The 23922-nt window shown below is 48.6% G+C and overlaps 1 protein-coding gene across 1 annotated transcript in view; it reads left to right on the top strand.

The window, feature by feature from the left end:
* The first annotated feature begins 15173 nt into the window (after nucleotides 1-15173).
* TTC22 (tetratricopeptide repeat domain 22) overlaps nucleotides 15174-23922 on the top strand; it is a 35528-nt gene continuing 26779 nt past the window's right edge. Inside the window, exon 1 of the mRNA XM_069979517.1 lies at nucleotides 15174-15807. Within this exon, the coding sequence (XP_069835618.1) occupies nucleotides 15247-15807 (561 nt within the window). The 5' untranslated portion in view covers nucleotides 15174-15246. The remainder of the gene's footprint in view (nucleotides 15808-23922) is intronic.

Here is a 23922-nt window from a genome sequence, read left to right as displayed (position 1 = left end):
ATTATCTATTCAGTCTCCTTCCCCTAGTTCTCAGCTGCTGCTTTCTGCTGAAGACACAAAAATCTGTGTGTGAGCTTTTCTCTCTGTCTCCCCTTCCTCCCCCCTCCCTTCTGAGACGGCTGATGTAAACAAGTCCCTGCCAGGCTGTATGTGCAACATTGTAGCTTCTTTGTAATGCTGGGAGAGTTAATCACGGTGAGTTCATCAGCAACTTGACCTCAGACTAACCCCCCCCCCCCCAGCATTACAAAGAAGCTACAATGTTGCAGATACAGCTTGCCAGAGACTTGTTTACATCAGCCATCTCATAAGGGAGGGGGACGAGGAAGGGGAGACAGAGAGAAAAGCTCACACAGATTTTTGTGTTTTCAGCAGAAAGCAGTAGCTGAGAACTGGGGGAAGGAGACTGAATAGGAAATAAGGAATTGTTTTTCTCACCATGGGCAGCAACATATCAAAATTTTCTTGTTTGAGTGGAATACCCCTTTAAGCTTCTAGATCAGGGATGGGGAACCCAAAGGCTGTCCAGGCATGATGGGAATTGTAGTTTTGCAACAGCTGGTGGGCCGAAGGTTCCGAATCCCTGGTCTAGATGGAATACAGTTCAGGGCCCCTCTTCTAGTTACACGTTACATACCCGGGGTCTGGGATAGCGAGGAGACCTTCACTCTTCTGGGCTTATAAATGGGTTTCTCTGTTATTGGGGGGAGTTCGGTAACAACCCCCCATCCAATGCAAAGAGAAGGAGTTTTCTTGTATCGATGCAGAAGTGAGGAGTTCTGCATCGGACTGTATAGTAGCACTTTATATGGAATATAGCCTTGCTTCTGAAGGCAATAAGCACCTCCAATACAGGTCCTAGGGTCGCCTATCCAGGTGCCAGGCACCACAGTCACCTCATGGTTTCATTCGGTAGGTCCCGGGCGTCGGTGGAGAACGGACATAGTGTTAGTCCTATGACATTTCAATATATACACAAGGGACTCGTACTTACTGAAGACCATTATATGGGAGAAGCACTTAACATAGCACTTAACTCTGGGGAGTAAGGGATGTATATAATGGTAGGGACAGTGAGCAAATTCTAATGAATTTTCATATTTCACAGATTTTTCCTCCCCCCTTATGTATTACGGCGCTTATTGTGGTGGTTTTGGATTGGTCAGTGCAGTTTTATAGCAATGGTAATGTTCTAGAGCAGCCCCCTCCCCATCCCACCTCTTTAACCTGGACCCATCCCACTATAGAAGCCACACATAGAAGAAGGGTCTGTGCATGAACACAACATATGTGAGTTACAGGGTTTATAGCCTACAGTGCAGACTGAAGCTGCATCTCATAGGAATACAGTGGAGACCAAAGCTGCATCCTATAGAAATACAGTGGAGGCTGAAGCTGCATCACATAGAAATACAGTGGAGGCTGAAGCTGCATCACATAGAAATACAGTGGAGGCTGAAGCTACATCTCATAGAAATACAGTGGAGGCCAAAGCTGCATCTTATAGAAATATAGTGGAGGCCAAAGCTGCATCTTATAGAAATACATTGGAAGTTGAAGCTGCATCTTATAGAAATACAGTGGAAGCTGAAGCTGCATCTTATAGAAATACAGTGGGACTCTGTTGTCAGAGTCTGGGGACAGGCTTTCTATGTTACCGATCTATCGCCAAAACTGGAGGGGAGCCGTATACAGTTGCGGAGCCGATGTTGTGTCAGGGAGCTGTTTACTAGACGCAGCCGTATACTGGTCATTTATGGGACCCAATAGCAGAATCATCAGAGAGGCCTGTAAGGGGGGATATCAAGCACTTTCAGCTATCATTAACCCTCTCCATGCTGAGAACCCCAGACTTTACCTATCATTCTATGGAAAGCAGAAGGTTGGGGTTCCTAACTCAGGAGGTCCAGGGGCGGACGGAGACGTCACCACCAGAATTGGCAGCACGTCTGTCTATGGCCGCCTTAGGGTAGGAAGAAGAACAGTTACACTCTCCATCCATTATACTCTTTTTGTTACCGTCTTCCCCTCTATACTTTTGTATCACTGTGTATGTATATTTATATATATATATATATATTCTGTATCCTCAAATTTTATTAAGACCTTTCTAATAGTTGAGATCAGATTTCCATGATCACAAAAGAAGGTTTCCTCCATACAAGAGAGTTACTGTAACCTTATCACTGTTGTATTTCTGATGAGTATATACATACTGTTTTATATCTGATCAGTATATACGGTTTTATTTCTGATCAGTATATACATACGGTTTTATTTCATGATCAGTATATACGGATTTATTACTGATCAGTATATACATACGGTTTTATATCTGATCAGTATAAACGTTTTATATCTGATCAGTATATACGGTTTTATTTCTGATCATTATATACGGTTTTATTTCTGTTCATATTTATTTTTTGCATGTGAAGGACGCGGCTTGCAGTGTCCCTGGTCAGGTATTCATGAAGCTTCTTAATGGTGGACGCCAAAGCTGGAGTGCAGAATGTTTAGTACAAACTTGGTGCTTGTAATGTAACTGGATGAGGGCGTCTGTATAAAGGATGAGGGCGTCTGTATAACGGATGAGGGCGCCTGTATAACGGATGAGGGCGTCTGTATAAAGGATGAGGGCGTCTGTATAAAGGATGAGGGCGTCTGTATAACGGATGAGGGCGCCTGTATAACGGATGAGGGCGTCTGTATAACGGATGAGGGCGTCTGTATAACGGATGAGGGCGTCTGTATAAAGGATGAGGGCGTCTGTATAACGGATGAGGGCGTCTTTATAACGGATGAGGGCGTCTGTATAACGGATGAGGGCGTCTTTATAACGGATGAGGGCGCCTGTATAACGGATGAGGGCGTCTGTATAACGGATGAGGGCGTCTTTATAACGGATGAGGGCGTCTGTATAACGGATGAGGGCGTCTGTATAACGGATGAGGGCGTCTGTATAAAGGATGAGGGCGTCTGTATAACGGATGAGGGCGTCTGTATAAAGGATGAGGGCGTCTTTATAACGGATGAGGGCGTCTGTATAACGGATGAGGGCGTCTTTATAACGGATGAGGGCGCCTGTATAACGGATGAGGGCGTCTGTATAACGGATGAGGGCGTCTTTATAACGGATGAGGGCGTCTGTATAACGGATGAGGGCGTCTGTATAACGGATGAGGGCGTCTGTATAAAGGATGAGGGCGTCTGTATAACGGATGAGGGCGTCTGTATAACGGATGAGGGCGTCTGTATAACGGATGAGGGCGTCTGTATAACGGATGAGGGCGTCTGTATAACGGATGAGGGCGCCTGTATAACGGATGAGGGCGTCTGTATAACGGATGAGGGCGTCTTTATAACGGATGAGGGCGTCTGTATAACGGATGAGGGCGTCTGTATAAAGGATGAGGGCGTCTGTATAACGGATGAGGGCGTCTGTATAACGGATGAGGGCGTCTGTATAACCGATGAGGGCGTCTGTATAACGGATGAGGGCGTCTGTATAACGGATGAGGGCGTCTGTATAACGGATGAGGGCGCCTGTATAACGGATGAGGGCGTCTGTATAACGGATGAGGGCGTCTGTATAACGGATGAGGGCGCCTGTATAACGGATGAGGGCGCCTGTATAACGGATGAGGGCGTCTGTATAACAGATGAGGACATCCTTATATACATAGCAGTCTTTCTCCCTCTGATAGGGCAGCCGCATGTTCACTGGTGCTTAAAATGTGAAGAATAGAGGGAACCTAACACTGTAACAGGGCCCTGTATAATAAAGAATATATATATATCCTCTACAAGCCAGGGGGAGGGGTCAAACTCGCGGCCCTTCAGATTATGAAAAATTACATATCCTGTTCTGGACGGTCAAAGCTTTAGCTCCAGGCCTGATGGGAGTTGTAGTCCTGCAGTAGCTGCAGGGCTGTGGTTTAGCCTACCCAGTAGGGGCAGCCGGCAGCCATGTTTACCTGTTCTGGCCGCCTTATCAGGGACCACAGAACTGTTTTAGGATATTTAGGTCCTGCAGCCGACTATGAGGAAAGGAAAGGGCCGCACAGACAATCCCGCAATCATTTGTGCGTCCCGGCTGCATAATCATGAAGGATCTGCAGATGATCTCGCTGATCGGCGCTGCAGCCTCAGGCCGCTCCGTGTTAAAGGGCCCTTACTGCTTGTAGTCGGTAAATGGAATGGTTGATTATTGATTGATTATTGGTTGATGATGTTCCCCTCCAATCTCCCGATAATGTTCAGTCTGTCAGTAACTCTGCACGTTTCTTCTCCATGTTCTTCATACTTTTTCTATGGCTTCTCATCACTGATACATTCATCGTTGCATTGTATTTTATTATATTATTATTTTATCTATTATTCTTTCTCTCTCTTTGTAGAGATATTTATAAGTCAGGGCCGGCTCATACAGCGAGTCCGTACAGACAGACGCTCCAGGATGGCGGCCGCTCAGGCCTGGTGTGTCTGATACCTCCAGTAAACCTTATGCTGCTTTTATATGGAGAGATTTATTTTACAGATTATTGAAGCCAAAGCCAGGAACAGACTATATCCAGGGACTGAGATATCTCCTCTTCTCACATCCATTCCTGGCTTTGGCTTCAATAATCTGTCTGTGTAAACACACCCTTACTGCAGACTTCACAACTGATCACCAAGGGCCATGTTGTGATGAGCTGCAGCTTTCCAGGCCAAAGCCGCAAATCCCTTTAAACGTGAGGTGTTGGGGGGTTCAGGATGGGATTGATGTAACCTTCTGCTGCTAATAGAGACCCCGAGCTTCCCTGCGGCTTTGTGGGAGTACATTACCCCTCGCTATAGTTTACTGCGGCTCCTAGAGAGAAAGTCTAAGGTGAGAAGATCTGCTAAGCTCCGCCCACATCTGACGCCTCCCACTCTCTCACAGATCGTCTCTTATTACGTATTATAGGATTGTGTTTTTACGGAAAATCCGTCACCTCCTGGACGTATACTGATCTGGCGGCACAGCTGGATAGATGGTAATAAGGTCAGGCCTATCATATCTGTAAAGCCTGTGTCCATTATTAAGATAGTGCCAAGGAGGCGGGGCCTGGGGTTCCAGGTGCCACTCCTCACTGTGCCGTATTCCTGCATAATAAGCAATGCACATGTGATCAGCTGAAAACTGGTGCATGACTTATTGTACAAGGGGGCGGGCATACAGCAAAGAACCTTAGGCCCCGCCTCCCTGACACTATGTACTACCATCCATGCAGTGGAGCCGCCGGCACAGTATTCATTCCAGGGGGGACAGATTCACTTTAAGGGAGAATGAAGGAGTTTGGGGGTTCGTCCTGATTAATTTGCAAAACTTGTAGCATCTGTGAATTTAGCCACTGTGACATTTCATGCTCCAGATTCATTTCAGTACCGGAGGGGAGAGGACGCCACCAGGGGCGTAACTACCACTATAGCAGCCATAGCGGCTGCTACAGGGCCCACTGCATCAGGGGGCCCCGTGGTCTGCTCCTGCAATACACTGGGCCCCTTAAGCTGTCATCATTTGGGTGACAGGGTTCTGCAGATTGCCCTCTTGACTAGAGATGAGCGAACCGGCCGAGGTTCGGGTTCATATGAACCTGAACTCTTGGCTTCTGATTCCCGCTGTCTGCCCGCTCCATGGAGAGGGTGGATACAGCCTATGGCTATGGCTGTATCCCAGTTTTCCAGGCGGTCCTCAGGCAGACAGCGGGAATCCGAAGCCGAGAGTTCAGGTTCATATGAACCCGAACCTCGGCCGGTTCGCTCATCTCTACTCTTGACCACCACTTTCTGTTATACAGTTATGACTACACTTTGATCCCTGGGGGGGATCAAAAGTTTGCTATGGGGCCCAGCCATTTCTAGTTACGCCCCTGGACGCCGCTCCTTCTGCCCCAATACACTGGATCCAGTTCTTACCTCTCACTTTGTCATGGTTTATAAGCTAGGAGGCCACCAGGTGGCGCCGGCGCTCCGTTCTCTTCTGGATGGGTTGAGGGCTGGATGGGCCGCAGACTCCTGGTCACCGTAATTACCACATTACTCCTTCCGTTTTTTGTTTTGTATATATATTTTTTTACTTAATGTGGGAAAAGGCAAAAATACTTCTGGATCAAAGGAGGAAAACGTCTTCCTGCCTAAGTCCAACCATTACATGAGGCAAAACTATAACCGGCGCTTTGCAGCAGCTGGTAAACCGCGGGTTGGAGACCGCTGCCTGAGAGCCCCTTCCCCCCAGAAACAGCACCACACTTGTCTATGGGCCATATCTGGTATTACAAGTCGGCCTGAATATCAGACGTGGCCCATAGCCCTGAATAGCGCTGTATGTGAAATATAAGCAGGTAAAGAGTCCGGCTGCCTAACATTTAGGCCGAGGCTACATGTCATGGAGGTCACTGTGTCATGTCGCAGCATCGCATTTATTGATTGTCGGTGCGGTATACTGAAGCCATGACACAACAGTCACCCAAAATTGCGATTTAACAGATTTTTTGGCACAAACCACATGCCGAGTGTGACTACCACCAGCAGGCAACTTTTTTTTCACAGTCCAATCGCAACTCAAGAAAGTTGCAGACAGATTACACAGATATTTGGGTCCTGTGACTCTAATGCAAATTTCTGTAATGCAACTAAAGTAGCCGTATAGTACCCAGTCCTCCGTGTCGCCCAGTCCTCCGTGTACTTAGTCCTTCGTGCTACCCAGTCCGCCATGTACCCAGTCCTCCACGTCGCCCAGTACTCCATTTACCCAGTCCTCCACGTCGCCCAGTCCTCCATGTACCCAGTCCTCCATGCCTCCCAGTCCTCCACGTCGCCCAGTCCTCCATGTAGCCAGTCCTCCATGCCTCCCAGTCCTCCACGTTGCCCAGTCCTCCATGTAGCCAGTCCTCCATGTACCCAGTCCTCCATGCCTCCCAGTCCTCCACGTCGCCCAGTCCTCCATGTAGCCAGTCCTCAGTGCTGCCCAGTCCTCCATGCACCGAGTCCTCCATGTCGTCCAATCCTTCGTGCCGCCCAGTCCTCCGGCTACATAGACAGAGAATGTTTTTTACATCCCAGTAGTGGGATGCCGGCTTTGTCTGAGCAGGTGCGCTTCCTATAGAGGTTTACGGGTGCTCCCCCTTACTGATGGGATTGATGCTTCAGGCCTCTCACAAGGGAATTTGAGGAAACCTGTTGCATCTTCTTTTATTACTGTACTTTTTGTGGCTTTTTAACCCTTGGGCTTTGTGTAACATTAGACGACAATCACCTAATAATTCAGACATTTCACAAAAAGTTTCCAAAAACTAGCAGTTTTTATAATAAGGGAATGTGAGTGACTCTGAGGACACTTGTAGGTGTATGGAGCCGTCATTGGATTGTTAGGGGCGACGCGTGTAAGGAAAAGGTAAGGGTCGTCTTATTCATGGAAACCTTTGTAGCTTGTGGAATCTTCCAGACATTTCATTATTCCATGTATTATGATCTCGGAGTAAATAAACCATTAGGTGAGTGTGATACCGCTCTGTTATTACTCAGCGACATATGGCGGATAATGGCGGCCACTATCGCTATACTGGGGCACCAGTGCTGTTTAATTGGGATCCAATGGCAGCAATGGGGCAGAGAGTCCTATACTGCGGACGGCAAACCAAGGTGGTATCCTTGTCATAGATGTAAGACCGGCGTCACGTGTCCAGAATATGGCGGCATTATAGAAGGGATGGGGAACCTGATGCCCTCCGGCTGCTGCACAACTACAACTCCCATCATGCCCGGAGAGCTAAAGCTTTGGCTGTGCAGACATGATGGGAATTGAAGGTTCCCCCACCCCTGCATTATTATAGCATCAATATTAGGTTTAGAATCCTGTACTGATCCTGGTGGGTTAGAACCAGGTGAATCGGACCTATAATAATTATTTTATCAGACGTGGACTCAACTACTGCCACAGGGTGGGGCAAATAATACTCTGATGGGGCAAATAATACTCTGATGGGGCAAATAATACTCTGATGAGGCAAATAATACCCTGATGGGGCAAGTAATACTCTGATGGGGCAAATAATACTCTCATGGGTCAAGTAATACTCTGATGGGGCAAATAGTACTCTGATGGGATAAATAATACTCTGATGGGGCAAATAACACTCTCATTGGTCAAATAATACTCTGATGGGATAAATAATACTCTGATGGGGCAAATAACACTCTCATTGGACAAGTGACAGAGGGGAGAAGAATCGCCCGACAGAACAGGGATGGGGAACCTTCCACCCATTGGCCGTTTGCTGTCCCGGCATGATGGGGATTGTAGTTTTGCAACATCTGTGGGGCCACAGGTTCCCCATCCCTGCGATAGATCCTCACGGGTTGTCTAGGGGAGGGGGTGGGGCCATTTTTATTTCATTTGCATATTCCCAGCAGTGATCTGGAATATTCTCTGCATGGGGAAGAATCCTTGGTAGATTCTGTATACAGGTTATTCTATATACAGGTTACCTGCATCGCACAGTAGAATCATGTCCGCTTCCTCAGTAGCCGTTCCTGTCCGATCATAGTGAATAACCTTTCTTCTTTCTCTTGACATTTTGCATGCTACGTCTGAGAGGCGAGGATATCCGGGACGTCCTGTATCGCCGCCTACGACTACTCCAGTGAAATCCTCTCTTCTTCTTCTTTTTGCCTGACTGATGCTTTAGTGTTTGAGTACAGAGTATGTTTTGTAAGAACCTGACATCCATTTATCACTTATTTATATGAACACGGTTTTTATTGGACTCTTAACTCTTCTACGACTGTGAACGATGTATTATGCTTTTCTTGTAAGAAAATAACTCCACACGTTAGGATATGGGACTTGTCGGAGGCCGAGACGTCTCTGCAACGGGTGGGACTTGGACTTTCATCTATTTTGAAGCTTTGTTTCCAGGCGTCTCACAAGGGGGTTTAAAATTGGCACAAAAAAAAAACCTGAATAAAAGATATATGTGAGTGCAACCTCTGACGTCTCATTGATTTTATTGACCTACCTACTGACCGACTCCACATCCTCCTAAACTGTTGTGTGTCATTAGATGGGCGCTGTCGCTTTAACAAACTTTGCAAAAATCAATGGTACAAGCAAATGTAAGAAACGTTAATATATCTTATCAGACAAAAATGCCTGCCTCACACTCACACACTATCCTGTAGCTAATTCAGGGATCAAGTAACAAGCAAGGCATGTCTATGGATATAGAGGAGGGAGGTAAGGAAAGGGAGTGCCTGGGTACACAGTCAGAGAGAGAGAGGGGAGTTATAAGCTCTGTAAGGGTACGTGCACACTATGGAAATGCCGCGTATAACCCGCGGCGTATTCCGTCGCTCGTCCTGGGAACCTCCAGGATTAGGTTACAGAGAAGAAATCTGCTAAAAAAAAGATAAATGATGACCCGATACAGCGCTGCTCCTCACCGACACACAGAACGACAAGTAATGGAGCCCACCGGAGACAGCTGTGTTAGTCTGGGGATTCAGAGACCACCGAAGAGGGAGTTCCTGTGTCATACACCACCAGTCACAGGGGCATAGATGTAACATAGACTAGACAGGCTATGTACATACACAAGTTGTCTGAAAAGGCTAAAAATAACGACCAAAAATTTCAGGTTTTTAGCTAGAAAAAAAAGCTAATCAATAGGGCGATTTATCATTCATGTCAATTCTTTGGGCGGAGAATGAGTCTATGGCACAGGCAGAGAGTCAAGCAGGGGCGAGCGGCGGAATCCTGTGGGATGTTATTCGTGAGACTTCCATAGTGTGAACGCGCCCTTATTATGGACGGAAGCAGCAGATGTGATGGGATCCGACCACCATCTCTGCTGTAGACGTGATGCGGAGTGCCCCCCTGGGCAGACAGGTGAGGGGCTCAGGTGCTCTTCCTTCCACTAATATACACATTATTACATCTTCTCCATCTCTTCTCTGTATTCAGGAGCGGTTGTGTAACGTCCCTCAGACGCCATGTCCCGCTGCTAGAGATGTGTCAGTCGGTGTTACCGGTGAGTAATGTCTCCGCCATGCCGCCAGCTTCACTCCTGGCCATTATATAACTTTCTCCATAGAATCCTGCACTGGGAAAATCTTAGTAATGCGGCAGGAATAAGAATCCATGTGCCCGGGGCCGTGTAATCTGCAAGGAACAATGCGTTCTGGGAGACACATAATGCCTTGTATTATATTATACATCAACACTGTATGTACAGAGGAGATCCCAGCTAACAGTGCCAGACATAGGGACAATGTATAGTGTTATATGGCGTCTGTGTATGACCAGGAATAAGGACATGGTATACTGTTATATGGCGTCTGTGTATGACCAGACATAGGCACAATGTATAGTGTTATATGGCGTCTGTGTATGACCAGACATAGGGACAATGTATACTGTTATATGGCATCTGTGTATGACCAGACATAGGGACAATGTATAGTGTTATATGGCGTCTGTGTATATGACCAGGCATAGGGACAATGTATACTGCTATATGGCGTCTGTGTATGACCAGGCATAGGGACAATGTATACTGCTATATGGCATCTGTGTATGACCAGACATAGGGACAATGTATACTGCTATATGGCATCTGTGTATGACCAGACATAGGGACAATGTATAGTGTTATATGGCGTCTGTGTATGACCAGACATAGGGACAATGTATACTGTTATATGGCGTCTGTGTATATGACCAGGCATAGGGACTAGGTATACTGTTATATGACGTCTGTGTATGACCAGGAATAAGGACATGGTATACTGTTATATGGCGTCTGTATATGATCAGACATAGGGACAATGTATACTGCTATATGGCGTCTGTGTATATGACCAGGCATAGGGACTAGGTATACTGTTATATGACGTCTGTGTATGACCAGGAATAAGGACATGGTATACTGTTATATGGCGTCTGTATATGATCAGACATAGGGACAATGTATACTGCTATATGGCATCTGTGTATGACCAGACATAGGGACAATGTATAGTGTTATATGGCGTCTGTGTATATGACCAGGCATAGGGACAATGTATAGTGTTATATGGCGTCTGTGTATATGACCAGGCATAGGGACAATGTATAGTGTTATATGGCGTCTGTGTATATGACCAGGCATAGGGACAAGGTATACTGTTATATGGCGTCTGTGTATATGACCAGGCATAGGGACAATGTATACTGCTATATGGCATCTGTGTATGACCAGGCATAGGGACAATGTATACTGTTATATGGCGTCTGTGTATGACCAGACATAGGGACAATGTATAGTATTATATGGCGTCTGTGTATGACCAGACATAGGGACAATGTATACTGTTATATGGCGTCTGTGTATGACCAGGCATAGGGACAATGTATAGTATTATATGGCGTCTGTGTATATGACCAGACATAGGGACAATGTATAGTATTATATGGCGTCTGTGTATATGACCAGACATAGGGACAATGTATACTGCTATATGGCGTTGGTGTGGTCACAGCTAATAACATGTATTTTACCTCACCAGAATACCCATTTAATAAAATACCAACAAAATGAGGGTGAGAGGGGATAATGAGTGTAAGCAGAACCGCATGACATTAGGGAACTAAGCGCACAGTCCCTACCTTACTGTATATTATATACACCCATAGCCCAGAATAGCGGCAAAGATAAACGTAGCAAATAAGTCTGATCCTGCATCCACCTCGCCTACTCACCCTCACTGATCAGGTGCCAGAGATTTGTAATTTACTTTAATGTAATTTAAAAATCTCAAGTCTTCTAGTACTTATCAGCTGCTGTATGCCCTGCAGGAAGTGGTGTATTCCCTCCAGTGTAACACAGTGCTCTCTGCTGCCACCTCTGTCCATGTCAGGAACTGTCCAGAGCAGCAGCAAATCCTCATAGAAAACCTCTCCTGCTCTGGACAGTTCCTGACATGGACAGAGGTGGCAGCAGAGAGCACTGTGTCAGACTGGAGGGAATACACCACTTCCTGCAGGGCATACAGCAGCTGATAAGTACTAGAAGACTGGAGATTTGTTGGTGTACTCCCCCTTTAAGGTTGTTCTGTATACTGTTTGTATGTGTTATATATTACAGCTGTGATATTAGATGACGTGCAGGGGCAGAATAATACCGCACTGTAAAATGTCTGTGTATGAATCCTCCCCTGGCCACCACCCTGCCGTCTATCTGCCGCTGCTCCCCACCCTTCTCTCTGTCATCGCTGCTGCTCCCTGACTCACCTTCCGCCTCTCCTGTCACTTCTTCTGCCATCGTCTTTCCCTCGGGGGGAAAATGCAGCAAACACAGTGTGAGGCGAGAACCCGAGACTATTCCCAGCTCTAAAATATCCAACAAATGTCTCTCAGAGGTTCCCAGGACGTTATATATAGATAGTATGTGGACAATCTAAGATGCCTGGGGGTTGTCCAATAGCACCCCAGTACTGATAGCACCCCGACACTGATAACACCCCCGTACTGATAGCAAAGCACCCCGACACTGATAGCATCCAGGCATTGAGAGAACCCCTCAGCACTGATAATACCCAGCACAACTGATAGTACCCCCCACCAATGATTGTACCCCTGCATTGATAGTACCCCTACACTGATAGCTACCCAACACTAATAGCACCTTGCACTGACAGCGCTCTAAGACTGATAGTACCCCTGCATTAATAGTACCATTGCACTGATAGCGACCCAGTTTTAATAGTACCCCAGCACTGATGTACCCCTGCACGCATAGTACCCCCAACACTGATAGCACCTTAAACTGATAGTACCCCTGCACTGATAGCACTCTGACACTGATAGCACCCCAACACTGATAGTACCCCAGCACTGATAGGAACCCCCTATCTCCCTACCCCAGTTAGAACTTTGCTAAATGTATCACTGTATGATACACCATGGATGGAGCACCATTACATCCTCTCTATAGATAGCACCACTATCACATTTATAACAATCTATTATAAAACCGTAATCGGTATCAGTTACTGAAGCAATGCGGGAGTTTATACAGAGCAGCCAGGGCTGGTATTACAGAGCGAAGTGCATGACCTTTGTATTCCTTCTGTAGACTCATAGGCCGCAGTTCAGATGATGCCTCTTTGCAGAGATATTGTCCAGTCTTATGCTGTGAGTGCACTGATAGATCAGTGAAGTGCTGTCTGCCTTGCTGCCTTTCTCCCTGTCTCTGTAGCTCTTATACACAGGAGATCAGTCTCCGGCTCCATCACAAGAGAGAGAATTACAGGGAGGAAGAGGAGTGTTATATCTCTGCAGTCATCAGTGTATGGACTGTATATCACTGCAGTCCTGGTCCCATAGAGATAGCTACACAATGCTGTATATGCAGATAGAGCTGGGGAGGGGGTCTGGGCTGCCAGAAGGAATCCTCTAGTCCTCAGGTGTCAGTGTTCACAGGAAATCAGCCACACAGGAGAGATCATTTCCTGCACATAAAGCAATGTTTCTGGATTAGTGTGTCTCGATAAATTCTGGATTATTAGTGTGCCTGGTCTCCTCACACATAGGATAGGTTCTGGATTAGTATTGTGCCTGGTCTCCCGACATATAGGACAGGTTCTGGATTATTGGTCTGCCCGGTCCCCTCACACACAGGATTGGTTCTGGATTATTAGTGTGCCCGATCCCCTCACACATAGGATAGGTTCTGGATTATTAGTGTGCCTGGTCTCCTGACATATAGGATAGGTTCTGGATTATTCGTGTGCCTGGTCTCCTCACACATAGGATAGGTTCTGGATTATTGGTCTGCCCGGTCCCCTCACACATAGGATAGGTTCTGGATTATTAGTGTGCCCGGTCCCCTCACACATAGGATAGGTTCTGGATTATTAGTGTGCTTGGTCTCCTCACACATAGGATAGGTTCTGGATTATTAGTGTGCCTGGTCTCCTCACACATAGGATAGGTTCTGGATTATTAGTGTGGCTGGTCTCCTCACACATAGGATAGGTTCTGGATTATTAGTGTGCCTGGTCCCCTCACACACAGGATAGGTTCTGGATTATTAGTGTACCCGGTCCCCTCACACACCGGATAGGTTCTGGATTATTAGTGTACCCGGTCCCCTCACACATAGGATAGGTTCTGGATTATTAGTGTGCTTGGTCTCCTCACACATAGGATAGGTTCTGGATTATTAGTGTTATGGTCCCCTCACACACAGGACAGGTTCTGGATTATTAGTGTACCCGGTCCCCTCACATATAGGATAGGTTCTGGATTATTAGTGTACCCGGTCCCCTCACACATAGGAAAGGTTCTGGATTATTAGTGTCCCGGTCCCCTCACACACAGGATAGGTTCTGGATTATTAGTGTACCCGGTCTCCTCACACACAGGATAGGTTCTGGATTATTAGTGTACCCGGTCCCCTCACACACAGGATAGGTTCTGGATTATTAGTGTACCCGGTCCCCTCACATACAGGATAGGTTCTGGATTATTAGTGTACCCGGTCTCCTTACACACAGGATAGGTTCTGGATTATTAGTGTGCCCGGTCTCCTTACACACAGGATAGGTTCTGGATTATTAGTGTACCCGGTCTCCTTACACACAGGATAGGTTCTGGATTATTAGTGTACCCGGTCCCCTCACACATAGGAAAGGTTCTGGATTATTAGTGTACCCGGTCCCCTCACACATAGGAAAGGTTCTGGATTATTAGTGTGCCTGGTCTCTTCACACATAGGACAGGTTCTGGATTATTAGTGTACCCGGTCCCCTCACACACAGGATAGGTTCCGGATTATTAGTGTACCCGGTCCCCTCACACATAGGAAAGGTTCTGGATTATTAGTGTACCCGGTCCCCTCACACACAGGATAGGTTCTGGATTATTAGTGTGCCCGGTCCCCTCACATACAGGATAGGTTCTGGATTATTAGTGTGCCTGGTCCCCTCACACACAGGATAGGTTCTGGATTTCTCGGCGCTCTGCATGTTTATATGTAGTAAATCTATCACGAGAGCAGGAAACGGCTGCAGCAATAATCGTGAGGCTGACTTGCAAAATCTGCACTTAAAGACTTGGGTGAGGAGGGAATAGTTTGTGGCCTCTCCCTGCCCAGACTCCTCCCTAGCTGCAGGTGACTCAAACCAGACATACGAGTATATAGAGCAGGTAAGACGAGGACGGACATTGCCCGGCCAACCATGGAGGAAGACTACGGAGTGGACATAGAGACTCTCATCGATGAGTTTGAATATATTCCTGGTTATTTCCATCTGGAGATGAACCTGAACTTTGAGTCGTGCACCCCCCCGCACCTCCGCAGAAGAGACATCAAACTCAAGCAAGAGGCTCTCCAGCTCCAGCTCGACTTCGACTCCAGTTTCCAGCACAGCGGAATCCGGAACCTGCTGGGAGTTTTCTCCTTCTACCTGGACGAGATTGACAAAGCCAAAGAGATCTTCACAAACATTTGCAAACAGGACCCGAGTAACCTGAACGCTTGGGCCAACTTGGCGTGTGTCTACGACAAGCTGAACATGGAGGAGGAGGCCACGCAGTGTGCCGATAAGATATCTCACCTCATGACTCTGGATACCGAGGGCGCCAGCACCGAGCCCAGACTCATGGCTGCACGCTGCCTGGCCGAACAAGGCTACGCTCACGCCTTCGATGTGGGTCATGTGACCGAGAATGACAACATGGAGAAACTGATGGCAGGAATAAGTCTGTACGATAAAGCCGTGGCCTACGGGAAACACAAGGTGAGAATATACCGCACAATATACTCTGCCTAGAATAATCTATGTGGTCGTGTTTCTACTTATCACGTTGGCTTTTAATTAGAGATCAGTGCAACTCAGGTCCGATCTGTCAGCATTCGATTACCGGGGGCTGAAGAAGTTGGATGCAGTCTATGGCCTTAGGCTGCATCCACCAGGACTCCCCAGGGCGGCATCCAACTTCTTCAGCCCCCGTAATCAAATGGCGAACCATCGGACTGGAGCGCGCTGGAGTTGCGCTCTTCTCTACTTTTAATTTAAAGTTGACTTTTCTAGTTCCGTCCTCGTAGTTGTAGTGAGGATGAGCGGTGGTGATAATGACCTGAACCGGTTATAAGATGATCGTCCAGGAAACCTCAGACTGAGCGCAGAGAGAACTCCCCACCACTGACATCCGCACCAGCCAAGGATGGGGCCAAACCCTGCCGGTGCTAGAAGGCAACGTGATCCCTCAAGTCCAGCATGATACCTGTCCAATGTGAAGTCTTTCGTTTTATTGACCCCCCCCCCCCCTATTTGCCTCCACATAGTCGTGTCTGCAACCCCCCCTTTGTTCTCCTCCTTTGCAGTATATTATAGCAGCATTACCAGGAGCTGCGGCACAGCATTCAGCCATACACATGTAAGGATATCTTGGACGTCTGACATGTTTAGGATTTTTTTCAGATAGAGTAGTCCCTGTAGGACCAAACATCGACCCGGCTACTAGTGTGGAGCGAACTTATCGAAAGTCTGGGTTCGAATGAATGAAGCTCGGCATATGACTCCCGATGTCTGGAGAAGTTGGATGCCGCCATAGGGAGTCCTAGAAAATATGGATATGGCTTAAGGCTCCATCCAACTTCTCCAGATGCCGGGAGTCAAATGCCGAGCTTCATTCGCCCAAACCCGAACTTTTGCCAAGTTCTCCCTGCAATACTGTCTGCCCAACGTGGCTTCAGATTTAGGCTCAGAATAGGCGCCGATTCCCCCCCAGATCAGCACCACTTTCTCTTGGCTGACCCCTCCGCCTGCCCCGTGTCCTGGTCAGATGTCGTTATTACCCGCAGTTATAACCGGGACACAATACTAGTATATTATGGAGGGAGATTGGCACTCTTCATACGGTTAGCCTGGGTTTGGCTTTTACAGGAGTTTTTATAACTTTCCATTAATTCTTGTTGGGTGGAGCAGAGCTGCAGACTGACAGGAAACCGGAGCGGCAGGACCTGCTGCCAGTGTGAACGGTGGGCTAGCTAAGGTATTACCTATACTGTATATATGGTAGCCGATTATTGTCCCGTGTAAAAGATCCAATGATCATCAGATGAAGGAGCAATCGCCGGGGTCAATCGGCCTTCAAGATGAGCATTGGTCCGGCCGCCCATCACTGATGTAGTTAGAGGATGGCCGTCTGGCAGTGATGCCATCCAGCATCCGTACATGTGACACTGGCTGCACAGTCTGCTAGATCAGGACCCTGGGTAACATCACGGTGGTAGCCATAGAATACCTGTCCAGTCATAGCCAGCAGTAAGTTTTTTCAGCAGCTTGCTTTACAGCAGCCCTTGTGTGTGATCAGACCGGACAGGTCGCCTTCACTCCCCGCTCACTGACCTTCCTTAAAGCACTTTTGGCTGACACTACCCCCTGCACACCAGGAACACCCCTCTGTTTTGGAGGAGCCAGTCCTGTGGCCTTGTCGTGGTTGCTTACACTTGCCCATCTTTTCTGATTCTTTTGTCTCGGCACTCGCTGTCTTGTAAGACGCCCAGACAGGGGCCACGGTACAGATCAGATCCACGTTACCTGCAGCTGTGATTGTGGTCGGGGCCTATAGAAAGGCCGCACAGTGGGTGGTCCTACTCAGTGACTGGCAGCCTGACCCATATGAGTGACAGTGTGTAGGACCACCCACTGGACTCCTAAGAACAGAAACAGCACGCTGCGTTTTTGCTGTCTAACAGAAAAAAATGGATGAAAAACACAATTTTCTCATCAGTTTTTTCCCATTAAACTGATCTGCTAATTAGACAGTAAAAACGCAGCGCGAAGCCGGCCTGATCCTGAATCTTTCTCCCAGTGCTATATATCACTCGGCTCCCCTCTCCTATAACAGGCTGTCTATGTGACTGCACTGTCTATGTGACTGCACTGTCTATGTGACTGCCCTGTCTATGTGACTGTGCTATGTGACTGCACTGTCTATGTGACTGCCCTGTCTATGTGACTGTGCTATGTGACTGCGCTGTCTATGTGACTGTGCTATGTGACTGCGCGTCTATGTGACTGTGCTATGTGACTGCGCTGTCTATGTGACTGTGCTATGTGACTGCACTGTCTATGTGACTGTGCTATGTGACTGCGCTGTCTATGTGACTGTGCTATGTGACTGCTCTGTGCTATGTGACTGCACTGTCTATGTGACTGCACTGTCTACGTGACTGCTTCCCTTTAGGGTACAAACACACACACCGTATACACAGCAGATTTGATGCTGTGTTCAGTTATTTAGATCTAATCTGCTGCGTATTTGTTGCGTATTTGCTGCGTATATGCTGTGTGTGTTTATACCCTTAGGTTGAGATTGCAGAGACCGTTCTCTGACTGATTTGTTGCACTTCAGCTTGGACTGTGTGAATGGGGCCATAGAAATGAATGGGTCCATAGTAGAGATGAGCAAACCGGGTTCGGGTTCAAATCCATCCGAACCCGAACTCTCAGCATGTGATTAGCGGGGGCTGCTAAACTTGGATAAAGCTCTAAGGTTGTCTGGAAAACATGGATACAGCCAATGACTATATCCAGGATTCCCACATAGCCTTAGGGCAGGGGTCCTCAACTGGCGGACCGCGGTCCGAACCCGGACCGCGGAGGCCAGCTGTCCGGACCCCTGGTCAGACCTCCTAACCGCCCCGGATCCGGTCCGTCCCGCTCCCCACCGCACTGCCTCCCGCCCCATAGGCGTACTGTCCTTAGGTTGCAGTACGCCTGTGGGGCTGGGGGCAGTGTCGGTCCGGCCCCCGGCTGATACGCGCTCTCTGGGGATGTCCCGGGGATTCCCCAGCAGAGCGCGCACCACAGACCTCAGTGTACGCTGCCGGCCTGTCCTTCCCGGAAGTGACGCTGAGGTCACTGATGCGCGCTCTGCTGGGGAATCCCCGGGACATCCCCAGAGAGCGCGTATCAGCCGGGGGCCGGACCGACGGGAAGAGACGAAGACAGCCGCAGCGGGGAACGAGGTGCTAGGTGAGTTGTTTTTGTTATTTTTTTTTTTCTGTCTGGGGGGCATCTACAAGGGGAAAGCGCACAGGTGGACTATATACTACAGGGGGGACCTCACAGGGGGCTATATACTACTGAGGGGGCTATATACTACTGGGGGGAGCGCACAGGGGGTTATATACTACAGGGGGGACCTCACAGGGGCTATATACTACAGGGGGAAAGCACAAGGGGGGCTATATACTACTGTGGGGGACCTCACAGGGGGCTATATACTACTGGGGGGAGAGCACAGGGGGCTATATACTACAGGGGGACAGCGCACGGGGGGGCTATATACTACAGGGGGAGCTCACAGGGGGCTATATACTACAGGGGGGAGATCACAGGGGGGCTATATACTACTTGGGGGGAGCTCAGGGGGGCTATATACTGCTGGGGGGAGCTCACAGGGGGCTATATACTACAGGGGGGAGATCACAGGGGGGCTATATACTACTTGGGAGGACCTCAGGGGGGCTATATACTGCTGGGGGGAGCTCACAGGGGGCTATATACTACAGGGGGAGAGCACAGGGGGCTATATACTGCTGGGGGGAGCTCACAGGGGGCTATATACTGCTGGGGGGAGCTCACAGGGGGCCATATACTACAGGGGGAGAGCACAGGGGGGCTATATACTACTTGGGGAGAGCTCAGGGGGGCTATATACTGCTGGGGGGAGCTCACAGGGGGCTATATACTACAGGGGGAGAGCACAGGGGAGCTATATACTACTGGGGGGAGCTCACAGGGGGCTATATACTACTGGGGGACAGCGCACAGGGGGCTATATTCTACAGGGGGAGAGCGCACGGGGAGGCTATATACTACTGGGGGGAGCTCACAGGGGGCTATATACTACAGGGGGAGAGCGCACAGGGGGGCTATATACTACTGGGGGAGCAACAGGGGGCTATATACTACTGAGGGAGAGCGCACAGGGGGGGGCTATACACTACTGGGGGAGCAACAGGGGGGCTATATACTACCAGGGCAGTCACCCCCTTTGTACCTAATATCAAAGGCCTGGTGAGAGAGAGAAAAATGCCAGTTTTCCCGCTAATAAGCAGCAATTCTGTATATAAATAGTTGAACGTTTGTGACAAAGTAACAAAACATGTTTCCTACTGATGTTCAGCTCGGACCTTCACCTGACAATAGACCCCGGTAAGTGGACCTTCACTAAAAGTTGTTGAGTACCCCTGCCTTAGGGCTTTATCCAAGTTCAGCAGCCGCCGCTAATCACATGCTGAGAGTTCGGGTTCGGATGGACTCCAGCTGCTCCAGGTTCGCTCATCTCTATCCACAATTGCAGATGTGAACCCTTAAGGTGGCCATAAACTTTCCATAGCCGCAGGTTTGAGCCGCCGGCAGCTAGATCACCTGGTCCCCTCGTACACATAAACAGTCGGTGTAGCCGCACACTCGTGTGGTGTTTATGGAGAGATAAATATCTATAGAGCAGGTTATTATTGTGAGTACACCGGGGGCAGTGTATACAGGAAGCACTTGCACCTATAGGTTTCTGTTGCAATCTATGTTTTCATACACAGTTATATCCGCTAAGACAGCCAAGTATGTTAATATTGGCCAAGCCTGGTGATATGTGTGTGATCGGCCAACCATCTAATGTGTATAGTGGCCTAGCCTGGTGACGTGTGTGATCGGCCAACCATCTAATGTGTATAGTGGCCTAGCCTGGTGATATGTGTGTGATCGGCCAACCATCTAATGTGTATAGTGGCCTAGCCTGGTAATATGTGTGTGATCGGCCAACCATCTAATATATATAGTGGCCTAGCCTGGTGACATGTGTGTGATCGGCCAACCATCTAATGTGTATAGTGGCCTAGCCTGGTGACATGTGTGTGATCGGCCAACCATCTAATGTGTATAGTGGCCTAGCCTGGTGACATGTGTGTGATCGGCCAACCATCTAATGTGTGTAGTGGCCTAGCCTGGTAATATGTGTGTGATCGGCCAACCATCTAATGTGTATAGTGGCCTAGCCTGGTAATATGTGTGTGATCGGCCAACCATCTAATGTGTATAGTGGCCTAACCTGGTGACATGTGTGTGATCGGCCAACCATCTAATGTGTATAGTGGCCTAGCCTGGTGACATGTGTGTGATCGGCCAACCATCTAATGTGTATAGTGGCCTAGCCTGGTGACATGTGTGTGATCGGCCAACCATCTAATGTGTGTAGTGGCCTAGCCTGGTAATATGTGTGTGATCGGCCAACCATCTAATGTGTATAGTGGCCTAGCCTGGTAATATGTGTGTGATCGGCCAACCATCTAATGTGTATAGTGGCCTAGCCTGGTAATATGTGTGTGATCGGCCAACCATCTAATGTGTATAGTGGCCTAGCCTGGTGACATGTGTGTGATCGGCCAACCATCTAATGTGTATAGTGGCCTAGCCTGGTGAGATGTGTGTGATCGGCCAACCATCTAATGTGTGTAGTGGCCTAGCCTGGTAATATGTGTGTGATCGGCCAACCATCTAATGTGTATAGTGGCCTAGCCTGGTAATATGTGTGTGATCGGCCAACCATCTAATGTGTATAGTGGCCTAGCCTGGTAATATGTGTGTGATCGGCCAACCATCTAATGTGTATAGTGGCCTAGCCTGGTAATATGTGTGTGATCGGCCAACCATCTAATATATATAGTGGCCTAGCCTGGTGACATGTGTGTGATCGGCCAACCATCTAATGTGTATAGTGGCCTAGCCTGGTAATATGTGTGTGATCAGCCAACCATCTAATGTGTATAGTGGCCTAGCCTGGTGACATGTGTGTGATCGGCCAACCATCTAATGTGTATAGTGGCCTAGCCTGGTAATGTGTGTGATGGACCAACCATCTAATGTGTATAGTGGCCTAATCTGGTAATATGTGTGTGATCGGCCAACCATCTAATGTGTATAGTGGCCTAGCCTGGTAATATGTGTGTGATCGGCCAACCATCTAATGTGTATAGTGGCCTAGCCTGGTAATATGTGTGTGATCGGCCAACCATCTAATGTGTATAGTGACCTGTGTGTTATGGACTCCCCTTTTGTTTTGGGAGAGAAAAGGATCTGCATGTTGGATTCTCTGTCCATTTGTTCTCGGAGAGATAAGTCATCGCAGAAATGTATGGGGGAGACTTTGTGGACTATTCGGTAAACATATAAGCTAGGCCAAGGTAGTGTGCATTTATATGGGGGATCAGAAAGGATAGGCAAACAAATGGACGCCGACAGCTACGTGTAATGGCATCTTTACCCTCGAGCATCAGGTCAGGCAAATAAACTTCTAGACCGGTCGCTGTTTTGCAGACAGAACCCGAGTTATTGTGGATAATATAATCTTTACTAGCAAAGTCCATAAACAATAGGCTGACTTTAGTATTGCGTATTCCTCTGATCCAGCACAATGGGATCTTTATTGGTATGTTTACCGAGGCGATAGGAAGGTGACCTTCAATGACCTCTATGTATACCAATGATTTGGCTAATGCAGCCCGTAATCCGAAGCCTTCAGGGGGCGCTCTTACCGCCAGGTCAGGCAAATAATCAGCGCAGGGAACAATATTTATTAATATTATTATTATTTATTTTTACTATACAAGCGATAGGGGGGACAGACAGAACACTACAAGATCAAAACACGTTACATGAAGAAGGCGTACATAGGCACAGAAGACCCTGTCCATGAGGACTTACATAGGGAGAGAGAGGACCCTGCCCGCCAGGGCTTACACAGGGAGAGAGAGGACCCTGCCCGCCAGGGCTTACACAGGGAGAGAGGAGCCTGCCCAGGAGGGCTTACACAGGGAGAGAGGAGCCTGCCCGCTAGGGCTTACATAGGGAGAGAGGAGCCTGCCCACCAGGTATTACATAGGGAGAGAGAGGACCCTGCCCGCCAGGGCTTACACAGGGAGAGAGGAGCCTGCCCGCTAGGGCTTACATAGGGAGAGAGGAGCCTGCCCACCAGGTATTACATAGGGAGAGAGAGGACCCTGCCCAGGAGGGCTTACACAGGGAGAGAGGAGCCTGCCCGCTAGGGCTTACATAGGGAGAGAGGACCCTGCCCACCAGGTATTACATAGGGAGAGAGGAGCCTGCCCAGGAGGGCTTACACAGGGAGAGAGGAGCCTGGCCAGGAGGGCTTACATAGGGAGAGAGGACCCTGCCCACCAGGGCTTACACAGGGAGAGAGGAGCCTGCCCGCCAGGCCTTACATAGGGAGAGAGGACCCTGCCCACCAGGGCTTACACAGGGAGAGAGGAGCCTGCCCACCAGGTATTACATAGGGAGAGAGGACCTGCCCACCAGGTATTACATAAGGAGAGAGGAGCCTGCCCGCTAGGGCTTACACAGGGAGAGAGGAGCCTGCCCGCCAGGGCTTACATAGGGAGAGAGGAGCCTGCCCGCCAGGGCTTACATAGGGAGAGAGGAGCCTGCCCGCCAGGTATTACATAGGGAGAGAGGAGCCTGCCCACCAGGTATTACATAGGGAGAGAGGAGCCTGCCCGCCAGGTATTACATAGGGAGAGAGGAGCCTGCCCGCCAGGTATTACATAGGGAGAGAGGAGCCTGGCCGCCAGGGCTTACATAGGGAGAGAGGAGCCTGCCCACCAGGGCTTACATAGGGAGAGAGGAGCCTGCCCACCAGGTATTACATAGGGAGAGAGGACCTGCCCACCAGGTATTACATAGGGAGAGAGGAGCCTGCCCGCCAGGTATTACATAGGGAGAGAGGACCCTGCCCACCAGGTATTACATAGGGAGAGAGGACCCTGCCCGCCAGGTATTACATAGGGAGAGAGGAGCCTGCCCACCAGGGCTTACATAGGGAGA

Source organism: Dendropsophus ebraccatus, chromosome 8 (genome assembly GCF_027789765.1).
Source record: "Dendropsophus ebraccatus isolate aDenEbr1 chromosome 8, aDenEbr1.pat, whole genome shotgun sequence".
Lineage (NCBI taxonomy): Eukaryota > Metazoa > Chordata > Amphibia > Anura > Hylidae > Dendropsophus > Dendropsophus ebraccatus.
Note: the sequence above shows the minus strand (reverse complement) of the source record. Positions and strands in the feature narration are given on the sequence as shown.